The sequence below is a fragment of the Phoxinus phoxinus genome (assembly GCF_949152265.1).
Source record: "Phoxinus phoxinus genome assembly, chromosome: 12".
NCBI lineage: Eukaryota > Metazoa > Chordata > Actinopteri > Cypriniformes > Leuciscidae > Phoxinus > Phoxinus phoxinus.
The window spans coordinates 1,204,274-1,222,508 of NC_136887.1; the positions used below are offsets into that span (position 1 = coordinate 1,204,274).

General features: G+C 41.6%; 1 protein-coding gene across 2 annotated transcripts; it reads left to right on the plus strand.

Annotated features, from left to right (window-relative positions):
- The first annotated feature begins 7,991 nt into the window (after positions 1 to 7,991).
- On the plus strand, positions 7,992 to 18,235 carry LOC307008351 (uncharacterized protein). 2 transcript variants are annotated; one of them, XM_079631099.1, is made up of 8 exons: positions 7,992 to 8,138; positions 8,311 to 8,567; positions 12,259 to 12,515; positions 15,527 to 15,666; positions 15,944 to 16,148; positions 16,230 to 16,334; positions 16,557 to 16,750; positions 17,242 to 18,235. In XM_079631099.1, exons 5-8 carry the CDS (start codon positions 16,112 to 16,114, stop codon positions 17,284 to 17,286), a joined length of 381 nt encoding a protein of 126 aa, XP_079487225.1. In that variant the 5' UTR covers positions 7,992 to 8,138; positions 8,311 to 8,567; positions 12,259 to 12,515; positions 15,527 to 15,666; positions 15,944 to 16,111; the 3' UTR covers positions 17,287 to 18,235. The 2 variants fall into 2 exon arrangements, with proteins under 2 accessions (XP_079487225.1, XP_079487226.1); XM_079631100.1 differs by having other exon boundaries at positions 8,069 to 8,138; positions 8,306 to 8,567.

Sequence of the window (18,235 nt, forward strand, 5' to 3'; positions counted from 1 at the left end):
GATACCCCCGAACTCTGCAGGAGGAGTTCTCACGTCGTGGGCAGACTGTAGCGTTGCGTGTGAAATGTCTTCATCCCAGGTACAGTGGCATATATGTCAGCATGTCATGTGAATATAATGGGTTCATGGGTTTTATTTTTTTCAACGGCCAAAAGATCACGTAGCTCACGTTTACAAGCCCGCGTCATTATAGTATTGCCTACTGTTTTACATAATGGATATGCTAATTCAATTCAATGTTTGTGTGGTAGGTAATAGCCATATATGTCAATATTATAATATCAAGCTACCATAGATGAATCTGCAAATTTGAATAATCGATTTGCATTATAGCCTGAGGCAAGACACTTTCACCAGAAAAATAAACAAACAAACATGACTATCAGCCTGTAGTCATTAGGATTGTTATCCTAAAAGATGATTTTGTCTGTCTAATCATGTAACTATTACTAGTCCGACAGCATGACGGCCAAGTCAGCATCGGTCCCTCCTCCTCCTTTAGCTCACGCCAGCGAGTGAACGCTGGACCAATGTTGATCCTCGTCCGGCCTTTGATTTTATAACTCTACCTTTTTTCTCTTCCTAGTCTCCTCCGACAAAACCTCTGCCTCCTTCGGTTTAGTTGCTGCTTCGGCCGTGACAACAACTTACAGACGCTATACCAGCCGACAAACAGACGCTAGTTGGGCTCTCACGTCCGAATTTCATTGTTTGAGGAAGTGGGGGAAGTGAGGTATGCCGTAAAGCAGTCGAATGTTGTAGTTCTTTTTGTGCTTGGGTTACTACCCGAACCCTGAAGCTCCGTAGTGCCAGTAAAAGCGACACAGACCCCGTCAGGCGATGGCAGACGTGTCATTCAACCTATTGTAAGTCGATGTACCATCACAAGAGTCTTGGAAATATATTATGAAGGTTGAAAAACTCCTTGGTGTTACTTTAAGTTGTGAGTCTAAAACAATACCTAAAAAGTTAAACTAATCTAACTCCTCTATTTCTTTATTATTTACTCAAATTATTACTTTTTTCTTTTTGCTTTCTATTAGAAAAACACAGTTTTCTTAACATTCAGAGTAAGATGATTTTCCTGGAGCCATATATATATTCTTTCCATTTGTTCATTTAAAACTGCAGCAACCTTGGCAGATGACTTAGCCGATGTATAAATTATCAGCATAAAGCTGACATTCAACATCTGGACAACAACATTACAGACTTCGTTTTAACAGAAGCTGCTAAATTATATTTCTTTTCCATGATTTTATCCCACATAACATATTGTTTAATAAACTGGTCCAATACCCACTCTACAACAATAAAACCAATAGAAATATTGTACAAACAAGCATTAAAAATACTGTATAAAAAACCATACCACTACCACCACTGTAGTATTCTGAGGAAATATCAGTTACTTACCTAGGATAATCTCATTAAATTCAAAAATATCTGTTTAATTTATAAAATCAGACATGGTTCAGCACCTCCTCCACTTTGTGACTTTATACATGTTAGATCCAGTGAGGTTAGGGTAACCAGAGGGGCAGTGAGGGAAGACTGCATCATCCCCCGGAGAAAAACAGCTCTTGGTCAGGCTGTCTTCTCCGTTAGAGCAGTTCAGCAATGGAATACAGTGCCGGAAACCATCAGAGAGGCTTTGTCATTCTTTTCATTCAAAAATAATGCAAAAAAAAAAATGGCTTGTAGAGAGTCAAACTTGTGGGAACTAATGCTTTCTGTGTGCATTTAAACACTATATAATTATTTTACATGAATTGTATTTATTTATTAACCACAATGTGTTGTATGTAATTTTATCTTGTGATTTTATGTGATTATTTTTAAGGCTGCCTTTTTTACACCTGGCTGGGGGACTACCGATGAAAATTAGCACTTTTGAGCTAACTCGGGTACATTTACATTGTTTTACAGTTTTTCTCAATTGCTTTGGCACATTTTTCGAAACGGTCTTAACATTCTCTAAACTGTGAGTGCAAATGTCACAACTGTTTGCAGGCACTTCAAAACTTTATAGCATGTCTGCAAAAAAAAATTACTCACCCAAAACATTTAATTCATGCTTCAAAACCTAGTTATTGTGTCAATAATTTGGCCAAGGCCACCAAAATCTAAAGTATTTTTGTCATTGTGTGAGCCACACTGGTCAAAATGTTTAGTTGTTTTTTCACCACAACAGTCAACCATGAAAATTAAGGGTTTAAACAAATTTCATATTTGTTGAGAAAAGTCAATAGTATGTAGAGAGAGAAAAAAAGTCTATGAACATTTGTATTTTTACAGTGTTTATTTTTGTACTTCATGTGTATACACAATACAAGTGTATTTACTGTACATGTAAATGGACATCATTGGTGGACATCTTGTCGCTCACGTTGGTCAGGCCAAAGATTTTCATCAACATCACATCTGATGTTTTCCATTGCCACACACCGTGGAAAAAATCTCCTTGAATGCCGCACCCATCCCCTGCAATGGTCAGCTGTGATGTCCTCACATGCAGCATTCATGGCATCCAACAAAGACATCGGATTTTGTGGTCTATGATCATACACTTTCCACCTCCAGGCTGAAAAAAACTCTTCTATTGGATTTAGGAATGGAGAGTATGGTGGAAGGAATTCCACTGTTATCCTTTCATGTGCAGCAAACCAGTCCCTAACACTGTTGGTTCGGTGGAAGCTGACATTATCCCAGACAACAACATAATTAGGCAAATGTGGTCTAACTAAACCTCTTTCTTGTTCTGGAATCAGGTCTCTGTAAAGTGCATTTAGGAAGGCCAGGAGAAGTTGGGTATTATAGGGCCCAATGTGTGGAATATGTGTGCTCACACTGTTCTCTGAAATGGCAGCACACATTGTAATATTGGCCCCACGTTGGCCTGGTGTGTCAATTGTGGCTCGGTGTCCAATGAGATTGCGACCACGTCTCCGGCCTTTGGACAGATTAAACCCAGCCTCTTCCACAAAAACAAGAATGTGGGTCGTTTCATGTACTTCTAACTCCATGATTCTCTATGAAGAAACAGGAAAAAATGTAACAGTAAATGTTTTTTCTTATGGGTTTCTGAAACTTACAGTAATCACAATTTAAATAAGATTATTTTCATCCTACTAAGAGAAATGTTGTGAAGTTGACACCGTGTCCTAACTACACGCGGCGGCGCGACACACGATAAAAGGTATCTTTTCCATGTTAATCAGAGTTTTTGTCCTAACCAGTCGCGGCTGGGACAACAAACACAAAGTGTGGCAATGATAATCTCAGGCACTGTTTATGTGCTTTATTTAATGTTAAAAGCGTGTAATGTGACTTTGAATATCATTTAGTGCTCCAGCTTTGTAGCTGTAAAAGCAACAATGGATCAGTAGCCTATGTATTTGAATACTGTTTAAATGGTGTCATATTTGTGAATTTGATTATGTAGCCTACTTATCCATTTTCTTGCGATGGCCGTCAAGATTACTCTCTGGTGCTGTGCACTCGCCGCAAGACTCCGCCCCCACGCTGTTCTGACTGGCTGTGGGTTTTGATTGATTTGTACGCATCTCGCAGTCGTATCTAGTGTGGACAGACATATTATTTGTCGCTGGATCTTATCGCATCGCGTCTGTTTAGGAGGACACGGTGTGATAGTTTAGTCACTGATGCATAAACAGTATTGAATGATTTTGAGCGAAATATAATCCATCTGAACTTGAATAATTACGCATCAGAAATCACTGATCACAGATCAGGCATTAGAATAAACACATGGTTACTCACATGTCTGCGGCGTTGCTGGCAGATCCGTGTCGTAAAGTCTGTTTGTAAAGCCTGTGTCAGAAAGTGTGACTGATTTACGGATTTAATAAAGTGTAACCACGCATTCCTAATATTGGATTCCGAAGGAAGCTTATGCAGGACTGTCTTCTTCCACAACCAGGCACTGCACAATATTTTGTAAACGGCATGTTTATTGCTTGGTAGCTCGATCCCGTTTAGCAATTATCAGCTCGTAGGCCTATGTTACTTAGCTATGCGTGAATCGGTGGGCGGGGCTAAACAGGCGGTGTTGAAGTAGGCGTTGATCTTCTTCTGCGGAGGCGGGGTTTGATACCCTTTGACGTCATAGATCCCCACTTTGAAAAACCTGTTGTTCGCTGTGCCTGGTGTCAATAAAAGCCTTGTTTATTGGACTAACAAGGATTGGACCAACAAGATATTCTTATAGTATGATGACCTCTTATGTCAAAAGATTTCTCAGTTCATCACCCCTTTAAACTGTTGCAGTGTTACCAGTCTTTCACGGGTAAGCTTTAGCAGGACTAATTTCAGAACCTGTTGGATGACCCCTTTCAAAAATATCATGCATCAAGTCAGGCGGAAAGGATTCAGTAACCTCAAAATAAGGGAATTTATCTAAAGGGCAGCGTCTACTAACACCATTCAAGGATTTACCATCTGACACTTGTAAATGTCTACGGTGTGTCTCAGGAGTCCAGAGAATACGCTCACTTTCCTCAGTTCTGTTACCAATGTCACGGTGGTGGCAGAGACCGAAATGACAGATCCGTCCTTGACTAAAGCAAGTATTGAAGCCAGCCAAAGAATGGGCTGATAAATTGTCAGCACATATGGAAATCACAGAGCCTTTGAAAACGCAGGACTGGTCTTCAATGTTAACTGATACACCACAGCACTGAAGTTCACAAAGGTCACGAAGAAGAGGATGAAAAATTTGCTCATAACCATTCCTCTGATGCAATCGGTTTCTGACAAGTATAGCCACATGTATATTTTGAGGACTGGAAAGATACTTCAAAGGAATATTTCCAAGAACAAAGTAGACACTTAAAATGTTGTGGATCTGTTCGGATACAATTTCAAACTCCTCAGTAAATAACTGGAGCCTCAGCTGTGTCTCAGAACCATCTAAAAAGGCATGCTTCTGAAAAATGTGTTGATCTGTGAAGTCTTTAAGTGTTTCTCCATCAAAAACTGTCTTCCACAACATAATGAAAAACATAATCTCTTTTCAGAATATTGTTTAAAACTTCCAAAATGGGAATATAGTGAAAAGTCTCTTTTCTCCCTGTTGAGTCGTATCCGAGTAAATACTCAACTGGTTCAATTAACCCAAACTCTCTAATACAGTATCTCTCAAACTGATAGTCTGACAAAATAACATCAAAACACTTCCCAAAGAGGTTTTCTTCAACCAAGGACTTTATGTTTGAATGATTGTCAATATTGAAATTGTCAGGACAGAAGAATGCAAACAGGTAAAGTTTGTTAACATGATTTATTGAACAAGATGTGATTCAGCGGATGAGCAGGTGAATGGTTGAGGATTAAAGTAGAGATCTGTTGGCTGGGTTGACTGAGTCTCTTATGTGGTTTTAGTTGTGGATGATGAAGAGACTTAAGGCAAGTTAACACTACATGATTTTAAACCGTCGGGCTGAACTGTGCGGTTCACACTACATGACTCGCTCTCTGTGAAATCAGGAGTGTTCAAGTTGTTGAGCTGTTCACACCACACGACACAACGTGATTGATCCGCAACAGGAGGTAACGCACTACACGAGTAGACAACAACTCACTCATCCAACGATTCTATCTTGTCTACAAACCACGTTTTGTCACGAAAAATCATGCGATAAAACGAACCGGAAATTACGTGAAACCGCACGCGTGCCACTACCCAGCGAAGAAGACCACAACACGTGAGATGGATGTCAGACAGAAAGTAGTGCTGCAAACTGTTTGCGCGATGATTTGCTCTAAAAAAAAAAAAAAAACGCAAAAGAAAAAATAAGAGTTTGGGTGAAAGAGTGGATCAGCAGGGATTGTCTGTGCTACAGAAAGAGTTGGATACAGCTGCATGCCTAATGTTTGGCTGATGGCCACACTTAAAATTTCTAAATATCAACGTGTGGTGTACTGTGCTAAAAAGCTGTGTTTTTTAATTTATTTATCGTTGTAATAGAATAATGATAGGACAGGCTTCAGAGAGTTGCTGCGAATGACGGCAGTTAGTTTGAGTTTGATTTTTTGCTGGGTAGAGTCCAACATCTTATAACAAAGCAGGACACCAAGATGAGACGTGCAATGCCACCTAGAGTGTCTGTCTTTGACCCTGCGGTTCTTGACAACAGATTTGTGTGATTTCATTTCAAACAAATATGAACTGAATGTAGTGATAATGTTTTTGTCTGTCTGGGTATGTTTCTGAACTTTTTGGGATTGTTGCTCAAACGTGGCTGTTTACCGTTATCACTAATATCATAAATGCATTCATGCTCCTGCCACAGTTCTATTAAAGTTTGCTCCAAATCCTGAGTCCATTGCTTTCTTGACGACATGTTGCTCGTCTTCTTCCGTGTTTCTTTGAAAACCGCGTATTTTCCCTGTGACCTCAACCCATGCCTTGCTCTGGTTGGCTGTAGCTCATGACATGACATGTGATTGAGTCGTGCGACAGCTCCGGATATCTAGCATGCTAGATATTTTTCTGGGCTCGGTGACGCGTCTGCTAATGTTTTTGTCTGTCTGGGTATGTTTCTGAACTTTTTGGGATTGTTGCTCAAAGGTGGCTGTTTACCGTTATCACTTGAGGCAGTTTCCTCCGGCGATGGAAAGGCTTCTTGATTAGACGGAGTTGGGGTGGACGCAGTACATGGGGAGCTGTCCACAGATGGTGTATCAGGCCTTTGGTCTGAGAGGTCCGTATCCTCTGCATTACTCTACCCATTGAATGATGCACCGAGCTGGAACAGAGAAGACGGTGATAGGATTAAGAAAGAGCTGCTTCAACAACATGGATAAAGTATTACTGTAGCATGTGTGACACATCGTGTGTATGTGTGTGGTATTGTATTGTATTGTATTTTTCAGTGATTTTTTCAGTCAGTGACTGAGGGAGTGTGCATGTTTGTGTATATGAGTATTACCCTTTTAAGTCGTAATCCCCATGAATGCATTTAGATATGACCTTGTTGCATAAAATGTATTATAAAAGAAATGACATCTAAACCCTTTCACCTTTGTAATGATATTTGGCATGACTAGTTCGATACCCTTCTTCATAAATTTAATAGATTGTAAACGTTTGATAGTTTGTAAACAAAAAACCCATCAAGACCGCTCACGGGCCTTGTTCGCTTTAATATGTATGTGTTGGTGTGTGAGTGTTACAAATGCATGCTATTACAAATACATTTCTTGCTACTGTTGACTGTTTAACTTACTGTTGTTTCGCATGGCCGGTGGACAATATATGTTTTGATGAAATCCATCACTCTGAGAAGCCACCTTTGCCTTGGAGTAGAGGGTTTACTGCCACTCACACTTGGTTTGGGTTTCTGCAAACGACAGTACTGCGTTCGCATGGATACTGCCCTGGTCTTAATGTCCTCAACAGTAAAGTCTACAATTAATATAGAAAATGCATTATTTCCAGTTATGCACCCACACAAATTAATTTATTTTATTTGTCTGTTTCAAACTAAATATGACTTTAATCCTTCCCTGGTTTAAAGTATCTCTCGACTGGTACAAAAGGCAGATTGGAATAAAACTTGAACTGAATATCCTCTTACTACACAATATCACAATAAACAGAATTACAGTAAAAAGATTTCATTTACATTTCAACCTATAACATTTAGATAATGTAAAAATAACATTTTGCTCACCTGGCTGTTTCAGAGCGTTTGTAATTTCCGTCCACCTTTTCTCTTTCTCGGAGCGGTTGTGGTACATCACGTCCAACATCATAAATGCACTCATGCTCCTGCCACAGTTCTATTAAAGTTTGCTCCAAATCCTGAGTCCATTGCTTTCTTGACGACATGTTGCTCGTCTTCTTCCGTGTTTCTTTGAAAACCGCGTATTTTCCCTGTGACCTCAACCCATGCCTTGCTCTGATTGGCTGTAGCTCATGACATGACATGTGATTGAGTCGTGCGACAGCTCCAGATATCTAGCATGCTAGATATTTTTCTGGGCTCTGTGACGCGACTGCGAGTGTCTTTGATGCGTTGTTGGCTCTTTCATACTAACAGATTGGCGAGCGTTCATTGGCCGCTAATCCCCCGCAATTTGCACCCCGACCTGTTGTGGCACCACCACATAAGGTTTAGAGTTCCTTTCTTTTTTTGTTTGTTTTATGCATTAATAATATTGTAATTATTAGCATGAAAGAATTTAGATGTATCTCCATTACTAGGAACTCTGTAGCGCTTTTATTGTATCTGTCATTTGTACCACATTCCGTGACTGTGTTTATGTTGTTGCGTGCTAGTTCAGCTGACTGTCAATTATCAGCTGATTGGAGTTACCTGACAAAAATCACGTCAGCTGAGAGGGAAAGGTTTTTTGGTGAGAGGATGACGCGCTGAGTTGGATAAGACGCGCGAGAGTGGACTAAAGAAGAAGCTTCGAGTGTACAGGAAGGCTACGTGAGACCTGGGACTAAGCTTGTATTTAACCACCTACTCACCAAGGACCTGTGTTTGATTTACCAACTATCAATATCCTTCGGGGGTAACGAACTCCTAAAATCGGTGAGAACGATCCTCTTTATGATTTCTAACGCTGAAGCAGTTTTCCATGGATTAATAAGACTGTTCCCTGGATATTGTCGTTGGTGCTTTACACCTTGCTGCGATGTTGAAAAACTAGAAGCAGATTGTTACATATTGAATGTTTTTGTTTTTTGTTAATAATCTAAAAAACTAATAGCAGATTGTTACACTGTCAGCGAGCTCAACGATTTGCAAATCGGGCTTAAAATCCTGTAGTGTGAACTAGGCATAAGGCGGACTGGATCAGTGCTTCGGTTGAGGAATGGCATCAAGAGGTAAGTAGTATTCGGCGTGGAATGACGAGACTAGACAATGTAGTGCTGTGGATGTGGTGACTATGGTGCTGGTGATTAGCGGTGGTGAGAGCAGGCAGGTGGTGGTGACAGGTGATGGCGATTAGTATTCAGGAGACAGGGACCGAGTGTAGAGGTCTGGGGCCGGGGCCTCATTTATAAAACTGTGCGTAGGATCCTTACTAAAAGTGTACGTGCGCCCGAAAGCCAAAAATGGCGTGCGCAAAAAAATATTCAGACTTATAAAAGCGTGCGTACGCCAGAACCTGCGCAGGATTCGCTTTATAAATCCCACTCAGCGGAAGATTGTGTGCACATGTGTCTCCTCCCCGAAATAACCATAAATGAGCTTACAACGCATATCCTCATCTGCATATCATTTGCATATGATTCTTCATCTACGTGATAACATGTTTAACGGTATAAGACATTAGGAAAATGTGAAATACGGATGTGCCGTCACGTTACATTAATACAAATAATTTAGTAACCTATCCTTGCCTTGTTTTTGAATAAATAAATCAAATAATGTAAAATACATGTTTAGATTCAAGATGAATGGCGTGCTCAATCCTTTTTGAGTTTGATTTGGGTGCTCTTCGGTCCAAGGTCGAACATCTTTAAGAGGCAGTGTTCTTCAGGGAAGGCCCCATGCCGCTACGCGTGGGCATTTTAAATGTGTCCATTTAGGACATGTCATTTGTATAATAAAGACATTTTAATTAAGGAGTGCCTCGGCTATCAGAGATTTTTTTTTCTCTACACTGCCTCTTAAAAATGTAAAATACATTTCAGAGAAAGTTTTTTTCAATCTTTTCCACTGACCAAATAGTATTTTTAATTGATTTATATTTGTAATGGAAACAGATCGACCTTGTTGTGCATTATATTTGCTATTTGCAATCTGCTATTATCATAAGCAATTATCTCTGTAGTTAAAACATTAAAACACAGCATGCCAAAGGAAAAGTGTTCAAAAGCATTGCATCCACAACAAATATTTATAGGCTATATATATATATATATATATATATATATGTATATATAAACTTTTCAGTAAATTTCATGTAGCTAGTTTAAGTGTTTAACTCCATTAATGAGAATGTCATATTTAATCTAAATGTAGGCTAATATGACATAGTTTAGTAATCAGAAGTAAAACATAGTTTAAATCATTATTTTATTTAAACTGTTATTATGAACATTGACTGTAGCCTATTTATGATTAGGACTCATAATGAAGATTTACAGTTTTACTTCATCTGCCGTTAGATATGCGTCAGTTTCACTAAACGGCCCAACGCGCTCGCTGGCGCGGACATTTAAGGTGTGGATATTTGCTTCAAGTGATGGGCTTGGTGAGTGAAATTATATTTGAATTATTTTTCTGTATATGTATAATTTTATTTCGATTTTCTGTCTAAAAGTGAACAAAAAGACATTTAGCTCCAGCTCACCATCGGTGTCGCCAATTCAGTTTGTCTCCAGAATGTGCGTACGCACGGGTCAGAGTTTGCTTAAAGGTGCGCACATTCTCCCGTCAAGTTAGTTTTTTATAGATCACAACCTTTGTGTGGGAACTGGTGTACGTACGTTTCCAGCCCCGTTTTGTGCGTACGCACGCTTTATAAATGAGACCCCTGGTGCTGTTGATGTTGACTCCGTGACAGATATTTGTTTCTTCTAGACAAAACTGTAGAAGGTCCCTAGACTGTTTATTAAAAAGTTAAATTAGTACTTTATGATGTGCTTTTCATGAAAGTGAAAACACTGCATTGCAAAATGTCTCTCAATTAGTGATCTGAACCCACATGTTTTTTTCAGAAAAAGAGATATTTCTTTCTTCAAAATCAAAAGTCTCCTCGAAATCGTTAAAAGTAGTTGAGGTGCCTGGAGCCTCCTGATTGTTCTCAGAATCCTCTGCGTTTCTTAAGGTTTTATTAGTCCTTTTGTACCTTTTTTGGCAGCCATTGTGTCCACATACAACAAAGAAATGTGTGTAATTCTCATGGAAATACTGCAGGTGTTTGAGGTATTTGTTGTAAGAGACTGTTCTTACATGGCAGTTTGGGCACTGGTGCATCGATCACAGAATACTTGAAGCTCACCCACACAAGTTTCACAGAATCCCCCAAGTCAATATCTCTCAACCATTGGCAAACTTGGACAGAAGTCCAACATGTGAAGTCTGTCATAACCTAGAGAGAGAGAGAGAGAGAGAGAGAGAGAGAGAGAGAGAGAGAGAGAGAGAGAGAGAGAGAGAAATGACAACACCAGGATGAATGTTAGCCTATAGCCCTATCTGCTGCCCAGTGATGACAAACATTAAATATTTAATTACTTTTTGTGTGCTTGTAGACAGTATTTTATGATTTATGAAGTAATAAAAAGAGATAACCAAAATTCCCTGTGTAAAAACATCCTAGTCTAATATGTCAACAAACTAAAGTAATAACTTTCAACCTGGCTTAGTCCAGTGTTCAGATTTTAATTCTTGAAATATATGCAAATTAGCGCGTATTTGATTAGATACAAAAATGCCATTTGCATATTTAAACATAACATTTTATCAGGGGCGGATTTAGTCATGAGACTCAGACATGGGGCTGTAAACTCTACATCTCTGGTTTCCCCCTTTTGTCAATCCTTATTTTTCTAAGAAAGCCCTACTTGTGACTTCTCTTCAGCAGTCTTCACACAGCAATGACGTCTAGACATCTGGAGTTGCCTCTGTAAGAAAAGAAAAAGAAGAAAAAAACACCGAACAACACTCTGTTTAACAGATGCATCCATTGTAAAATTGTATTTACATAATAATATGTATTGTCTATTCGCAGGGAAGAGCTGCCATTGGTTGTCATTTACCTTGGCTGGCTCTCTGATAGGCTCTCCTATATGGATCTGCTTGCTGCTACATGTTGTTTGTGGACTTCTGTCTTGTGTTACTAAAGTGAGAAGAAACACACAAGACAATAAGTGATCAATTATGGACACATAATTTTAATAAAAATAACTTACCGTTTAAAATGTTTACCTTTGTTCTTTCACTGATTTTCTCCTGCTCCATTTTTTTCTGACCATTTCTTCATTTCCATAGTCTCTGTTTTTGCATCTGTCTTTTTCTTCTTCTCCCTTTGGTCTTTCTCTTTCTTCTTCTCCCTTTTCTATTTGTATTTGTCCGTCTTGCTCTTCTTCATCTCACATTTCTTCTATGTCTTTTGTATTCTCTTCCTCTCTCTTGAATGTATTTATGTACATTGAGTTTCTTTGGCTTTCTCTTACTAATTAACTCAGCTTTAATGGGTGAGTAACAAATGAAGGAAATCTTGGGCTGATCTCTCTCTCTCTCTCTGTGTGTGTGTGTGTGTGTGTGAAAGTGAGTGTCTGTGTGTGTGAGTGTGTGTGTGTGAGTGTGTCTGTGTGTGTGTGTGTGTCTGTCTGTGTGTGTGTGTGTGTGTGTGTGTGAGTGAGTGTCTGTATTGTCATGTCTAAAGCGCTAGAATCTGACCTTGCGAGCTTTGGCCTCAGCAAATCTTGCTATCACTGATTCCATATCCAGTGACCTCCTGACCTCCTGCTCGATGGAGAGAACAGCTAGAGCAGACAGCCTGTCCTGTGACATAGTTGATCTGAGGTACGTTTTGATTAGTTGCAGTGATGAGAAACTTCTCTCACCTGAAGCTACTGTAACAGGGAGAGTGAGGAGGAGTCTGAAAGCTATACTCAAATTTGGATATATGTCAAGTAAATTCTCTTTATATATATAGTCCAGCATCTCAAATGGTGATGAGACATGTGGCGGGAATGACCTAACTGCACCCTTTACCTCAAGCTTCAGATCTTCTACATCAATGTCATCCATCCTCTGCTCTAATCTGGGGCAGCATTCATCCAGCTTCCCTTCCTTCTCAGTGCTTCTCATTATGTCGACTGAGTAGAGACATCCATAAAGCTCATAGAAGATTTCCATGTTGGAAAATCGGTTCTCTACTGTGACGAGCTGTATCTTTTAGAGGTAGAAAAAAATCTCTTTTGAAGAGCTCTTCTGCAGTTGCCTGAATGTGCTCTGTTCCCTCATACTCAAACTGTTTGGTTTTTCTTCTGTGACGCACCTCAGGCCAGCTCATCTCCAGCTCAAGCTTCTCTGCTATCTCCCTGGCATCTGTTTTCGCAGAATGAAATCCATGACTGCGAAGTTCCTGAAGGAATTCTTTCACTGCCCTGATTTCTTCCCTCACTGTCTCGACTGAAACTTTGGGGCTCTGAAGGATCTTACTCACTTTGTTTATCTGGAACAACACATTGTACCACACTATGGTACTTACCACAAAAGGCCATCTCTGCAGCTCCTTGCAGATGCGTTCGGCTGTTGAGACAACATCTGCATCTCGTTTCTCTGCGGCGTACTCCTTTAGAGCGATTAATGCCTTCACGATGTCAGGCAGCTGGTAGAGAACAGCTTTCACAGCTTCAACTCTGCACTCCCACCTGGTTGTTGACAATGCTTTAAGTGTAAAATTCTTGACGTGTTCTTTGAGAATGGTCCAAGGTTGAACTGAGGAGCTGAAAAGAGTGTAAAGTCGCTGTAACAGCCCAAAGAAGCTGATGGACGTCACAGAGGACTTGGCTGCATCACCAACAACGAGATTCAGTGTGTGACTTCCACAAGGAACATATAACGCTTTGTTGTTTAATTCCAGCACTCTCTTTTGGACTCCCTGCTTTTTACCCTGCATGTTGCTCTCGTTGTTGTAAGACTGGCCTCGACAGTTGCAAAGATCCAATCATAGTGTTTCTAGTTGGCTTAAAAATGTCTCACATAAGCCTTTTCCTGTTGTGTCAAGTGCCTGAAGAAATCCAACAAAGTGCTCATGGATGGAGACACCCTTTGATAACTCACAATTAACAATTCTTAGCACCACTGAGAGCTGCTCATTGTGACTGAGGTCTGGAGTGCAGTCCATAATTACTGCATAGTATTTGGCTGTTTTCACTCTCTCTACAATTGCATCAGTTGTACATTTTGCCACAAGGGAAATAAGTTCATTTTGGATATGCTTGCTTAAATAGGTATCACTTTGCTGTTTCACCTGAATTCTCCTCAGATGCTCTCGCATCACTGGGTCAAACTGAGCCATTAATTGTACTTGTCCAAGGAAATTTCCATTACCAGACTCAAACAATTTGTCTGAGTGGCCGCGAAATGCAAGATTGTGCTCTGCCAGAGGATTATTACTCGGCAAAATTTGTTTTTGATCCATGTGCAGAAATGTGGCTTAGTTGATACGTCAATAGCTCCCTGTGTCTCTGCACCCTCCAGCGTCTCTGCACCCTCCAGCGTCTGTGAACCCTCCAGCGTCTGTGAACCCTCCAGCGTCTGTGAACCCTCCAGCGTCTGTGAACCCTCCAGCGTCTGTGAACCCTCCAGCGTCTGTGAACCCTCCGGCGTCCGTGCACCCTCCGGCGTCCGTGAACCCTCCGGCGTCCGTGAACCCTCCGGCGTCCGTCAACCCTCCGGCGTCCGTGAACCCTCCGGCGTCCGTGAACCCTCCGGCGTCCGTGAACCCTCCGGCGTCCGTGAACCCTCCGGCGTCCGTGAACCCTCCAGCGTCCGTGAACCCTCCGGCGTCCGTGAACCCTCCGGCGTCCGTGCACCCTCCGGCGTCCGTGAACCCTCCGGCGTCCGTGAACCCTCCGGCGTCCGTGAACCCTCCGGCGTCCGTGAACCCTCCGGCGTCCGTGAACCCTCCGGTGTCCGTGCAGCCTCCGGCATCTGTGAACCCTCCGGCGTCCGTGAACCCTCCAGTGTCCGTGCAGCCTCCAGCATCTGTGAACCCTCCGGCGTCCGAGAACCCTCCGGCGTCCGTGAACCCTCCAGTGTCCGTGCAGCCTCCAGCATCTGTTAACCCTCCGGCGTCCGTGAACCCTCCGGCGTCCGTGAACCCTCCGGCGTCCGTGAACCCTCCGGCGTCCGTGAACCCTCCGGCGTCCGTGAACCCTCCGGCGTCCGTGAACCCTCCAGCGCCCGTGAACCCTCCAGCGCCCGTGAACCCTCCAGCGTCCATGCAGCCTCCAGCGCCCGTGAACCCTCCAGCGTCCATGCAGCCTCCGGCGTCCATGCAGCCTCCGGCGTCCATGCAGCCTCCGGCGTCCATGCAGCCTCCGGCGTCCATGCAGCCTCCGGCGTCCATGCAGCCTCCAGTGCCCGTGAACCCTCCGGCGTCCGTGCAGCCTCCAGCGCCCGTGAACCCTCCAGCGTCCGTGCAGCCTCCAGCATCCGTGAACCCTCCAGCGTCCGTCCATGCAATGGTCCTTTACTTGCTGCGCCCATAATTTTAAAGGTCTCATTCCAATTGAGACCTTTTGCACTGTATGCCCAGGGAAGATCCCCCATTCGGATCCAATCTTAATTACACAAAGAGCAAAGATTGTCACGTTTACTGGCATACTGGAAGGTGTGTGTTATTTAGGGATACATTATTGTTTCTTAATATTTACGTGGCCTAGACTAATTAAAGTTTTACATTTTAAGATATCAGGTTTATTTCTTAAGTACAGGCCAGTTACATCCAGTTAAATTGTTAATTTAAATTAAAACCTACAGTGATCCCATGACGAATACAGTATTATTTTTCTTCCTTATAGATGTGACCACATACTGTAAAAGGTGTGGTGTATGTGGTAATTTTTACCGATACCAGGAATGGGCCGAGGGGGTGCACAATTTCGATGACCACACAATATTAACACTGCATCTTTGCCTGTTCTTGAGACAGTCTGTACAGGTAATATTCACTTTTGCATTAATGCAACTTTAATGCACCCATTCTATTTTAATAAACACATGACTTGCATGTTTTTCTCATGTACTACATTAATAATTATTTTAAAGAGTCGGTGATGTAGGAATTTGGATAGTTTGAAGTCTATATAAGCATATATAAGCATTTGCCCTTAAAGTGTCTCCCTGAAAATCCTGTTTTGTAAACACTCACATAATGTCAAGAGAAAAGCAAACATGACTTCTAATCTGGCGTGATCTAATTTCAAATGTTATTACAGAATCACACTGCAGTTGGCAGGGCCTTGGACATCTTGGAACAGACAAACCAAAAAAAGTATCCGAACCATGACTCCCTTCTTCATGGTTATCTTCACTTTGAGGTGTTGACAGAACATAATTAAAAATGTTCATGTGTGCACTGTGGAGTCCATCCACCTGTCGTGATAATGGACTTGCACAAGAAGGGAGTTTTTAGCATGCCAGGTAGGTAGTGGTCTCTCTTCTTAACATGAGTCATGACTAGTACTACCAAATGACACTGATTTTGAGCAAAATGTCTTACAGTGAGTGATATTGAGGATCCCCCGCCACAGTTTGAAGGTCACGTTGACATTGAAGAATTCTGGCAATCTGTTGACCAAGAAATTGTTTGCAGAGGCTTTTTACAAAGTAAGTTATAGATATACATTTTTCTGTAAAAGGGAGTATTCTGCAGCCATATTTAATTAAGTTTTCCAAAAGATCGATCTTTCTATCTGTCTACAATGGCCTGTAATTATGTATGTGCATGCTTTTCTAGTGCCATGGATGATTGTGTATATAATTTTAACTGCCATAAATTGTATTAAATGCAATAACATTTAATAGAGCTTTTGTTTTTCAACTAAAAAGGTAATCGTGAGAATCCATGTAAAGTTTCACCTTCCTATGTGAAATGGGCACCATGGATTGGGCCTCTCACCAGAGCCAGCAAAAAAGTACTCAACACTGAGTATGCCAAACTCACAGCAAAGAAGTCTGTTGTAGAACAGGCAGACATAGATATTTCAGAAGAACGGCTGTCAAGTGAACTAATGAACTTAAAGGTGAATTTTGAAATTTTATGTAAATGTAATAGCAATGCACTTGAACTTTTTATTATTTATTTATAGATATTAAGTACATTGATGCGTCGCGACTGAGCGCGTTGTTTGTGTTTGGGGCTCCGTCGAATTGATTCATAAATCCTTGATTTTCTTCTCTACACTCATTTATAAACGAGCATTTTCTATTTTTCCAGCGTGTGAACATATATCCGATACTACTCTTTATAAAAAACAATCGGATTGCTTTGATATCGCTAGTTATATCCAACTTTCCGAACTTCCATTACTATCCTTAACGTTAGCCCGCTAGCATTGCACGCGTGGTCTCGCCTATCGATCGTCTTATTTACACTCGTATCACTGAAAGGATACGGGTTCTATCCATGATTTCAGTCCTAAATGAGTAGTGATATTGGTAGTATCACTGCTAATTTATTGTTCATCTGTTATAATGGCGAATACAACGGATGTGTGTCTACCTCTGAGTGCAGGTGAGGACTCTCCGGCACCGACACAGCACCATGGACCCTGGATGATTCCACAACGGAAGACGCGAGCCAGGACCAGAGCAAGGACCTCTCCGCCCCTCCCGGTCTTCGAGATCTCCACCCGGAACCGCTTCTCCACTCTTCGCGAGACGGATCGCGACGACGCTGTGATCATCGGCAGTTCCATCGTCCGGCATGTCCGCGCTACCTCAGGTAAAGGTATGGTGCGCACTCACTGCTTTCCTGGTGCTTGTGTTCTCGATGTCGCTGCGCAGGTCCCCGAGATCCTGAACGGTGACGAGCGCGTCGGAGCTGTCGTGCTGCACGCGGGGTGAACGACATCAGGCAGCGGCAGACGGAGGTTCTGAAGAGGGACTACAGGAGGCTGATCGAGACGGTACGTAGAACATCGCCTGAAGCAAAGATCGTCGTGTCTGGACCGCTTCCCACGTACCGACAAGGACAAGAAAGGTTCAGTAGATTGTTTGCACTAAATGAATGGTTAATGTCATGGTGTAATGAACAGAGACTGCTCTTTTTAAATAATTGGAATCTGTTTTGGGAGCGACCTAGGCTCTACCGTGCTGATGGCCTACACCCCAGCAGAATCGGAGCAGCTGTTCTGTCGGACAACATCTCAAAGACGTTACACACCATATGACTAGTAAGTCAAAGTCCAAATCACATTCTTTGCTGTCCCAAATTATTTGATATAAGTACCAGTGTAGAACACTATATAGAAACTGTGTCTATTCCTCGTTTAGTGAGGCCAAACAATAAATCTACTGTAGGATCTAAGAAAAATCTAATTGTGATTAAACCAGAAAATTTCAATATTAGTGAACAAAAACAATTTCTAAAGCTAGGTCTTCTAAACATTAGATCGCTTACACCTAAGGCGGTTATTGTAAATGAAATGGTCACAGATAATAGCTTCGATGTACTCTGCCTTACTGAAACCTGGCTTAAACCAAATGATTATTTCGGTCTTAATGAG

What these genes read in the sequence shown, in the direction of transcription:
- LOC307008351 (XM_079631099.1), top strand. Translation starts at nt 16,112, where the DNA reads ATGGACTTGCACAAGAAGGGAGTTTTTAGCATGCCAG. An exon ending in TTGCAGAGGCTTTTTACAAA is followed by an intron (nt 16,335 to 16,556) that starts GTAAGTTATAGA and finishes TCAACTAAAAAG; the next exon opens with GTAATCGTGAGAATCCATGT. An exon ending in GTGAACTAATGAACTTAAAG is followed by an intron (nt 16,751 to 17,241) that starts GTGAATTTTGAA and finishes CTCTGAGTGCAG; the next exon opens with GTGAGGACTCTCCGGCACCG.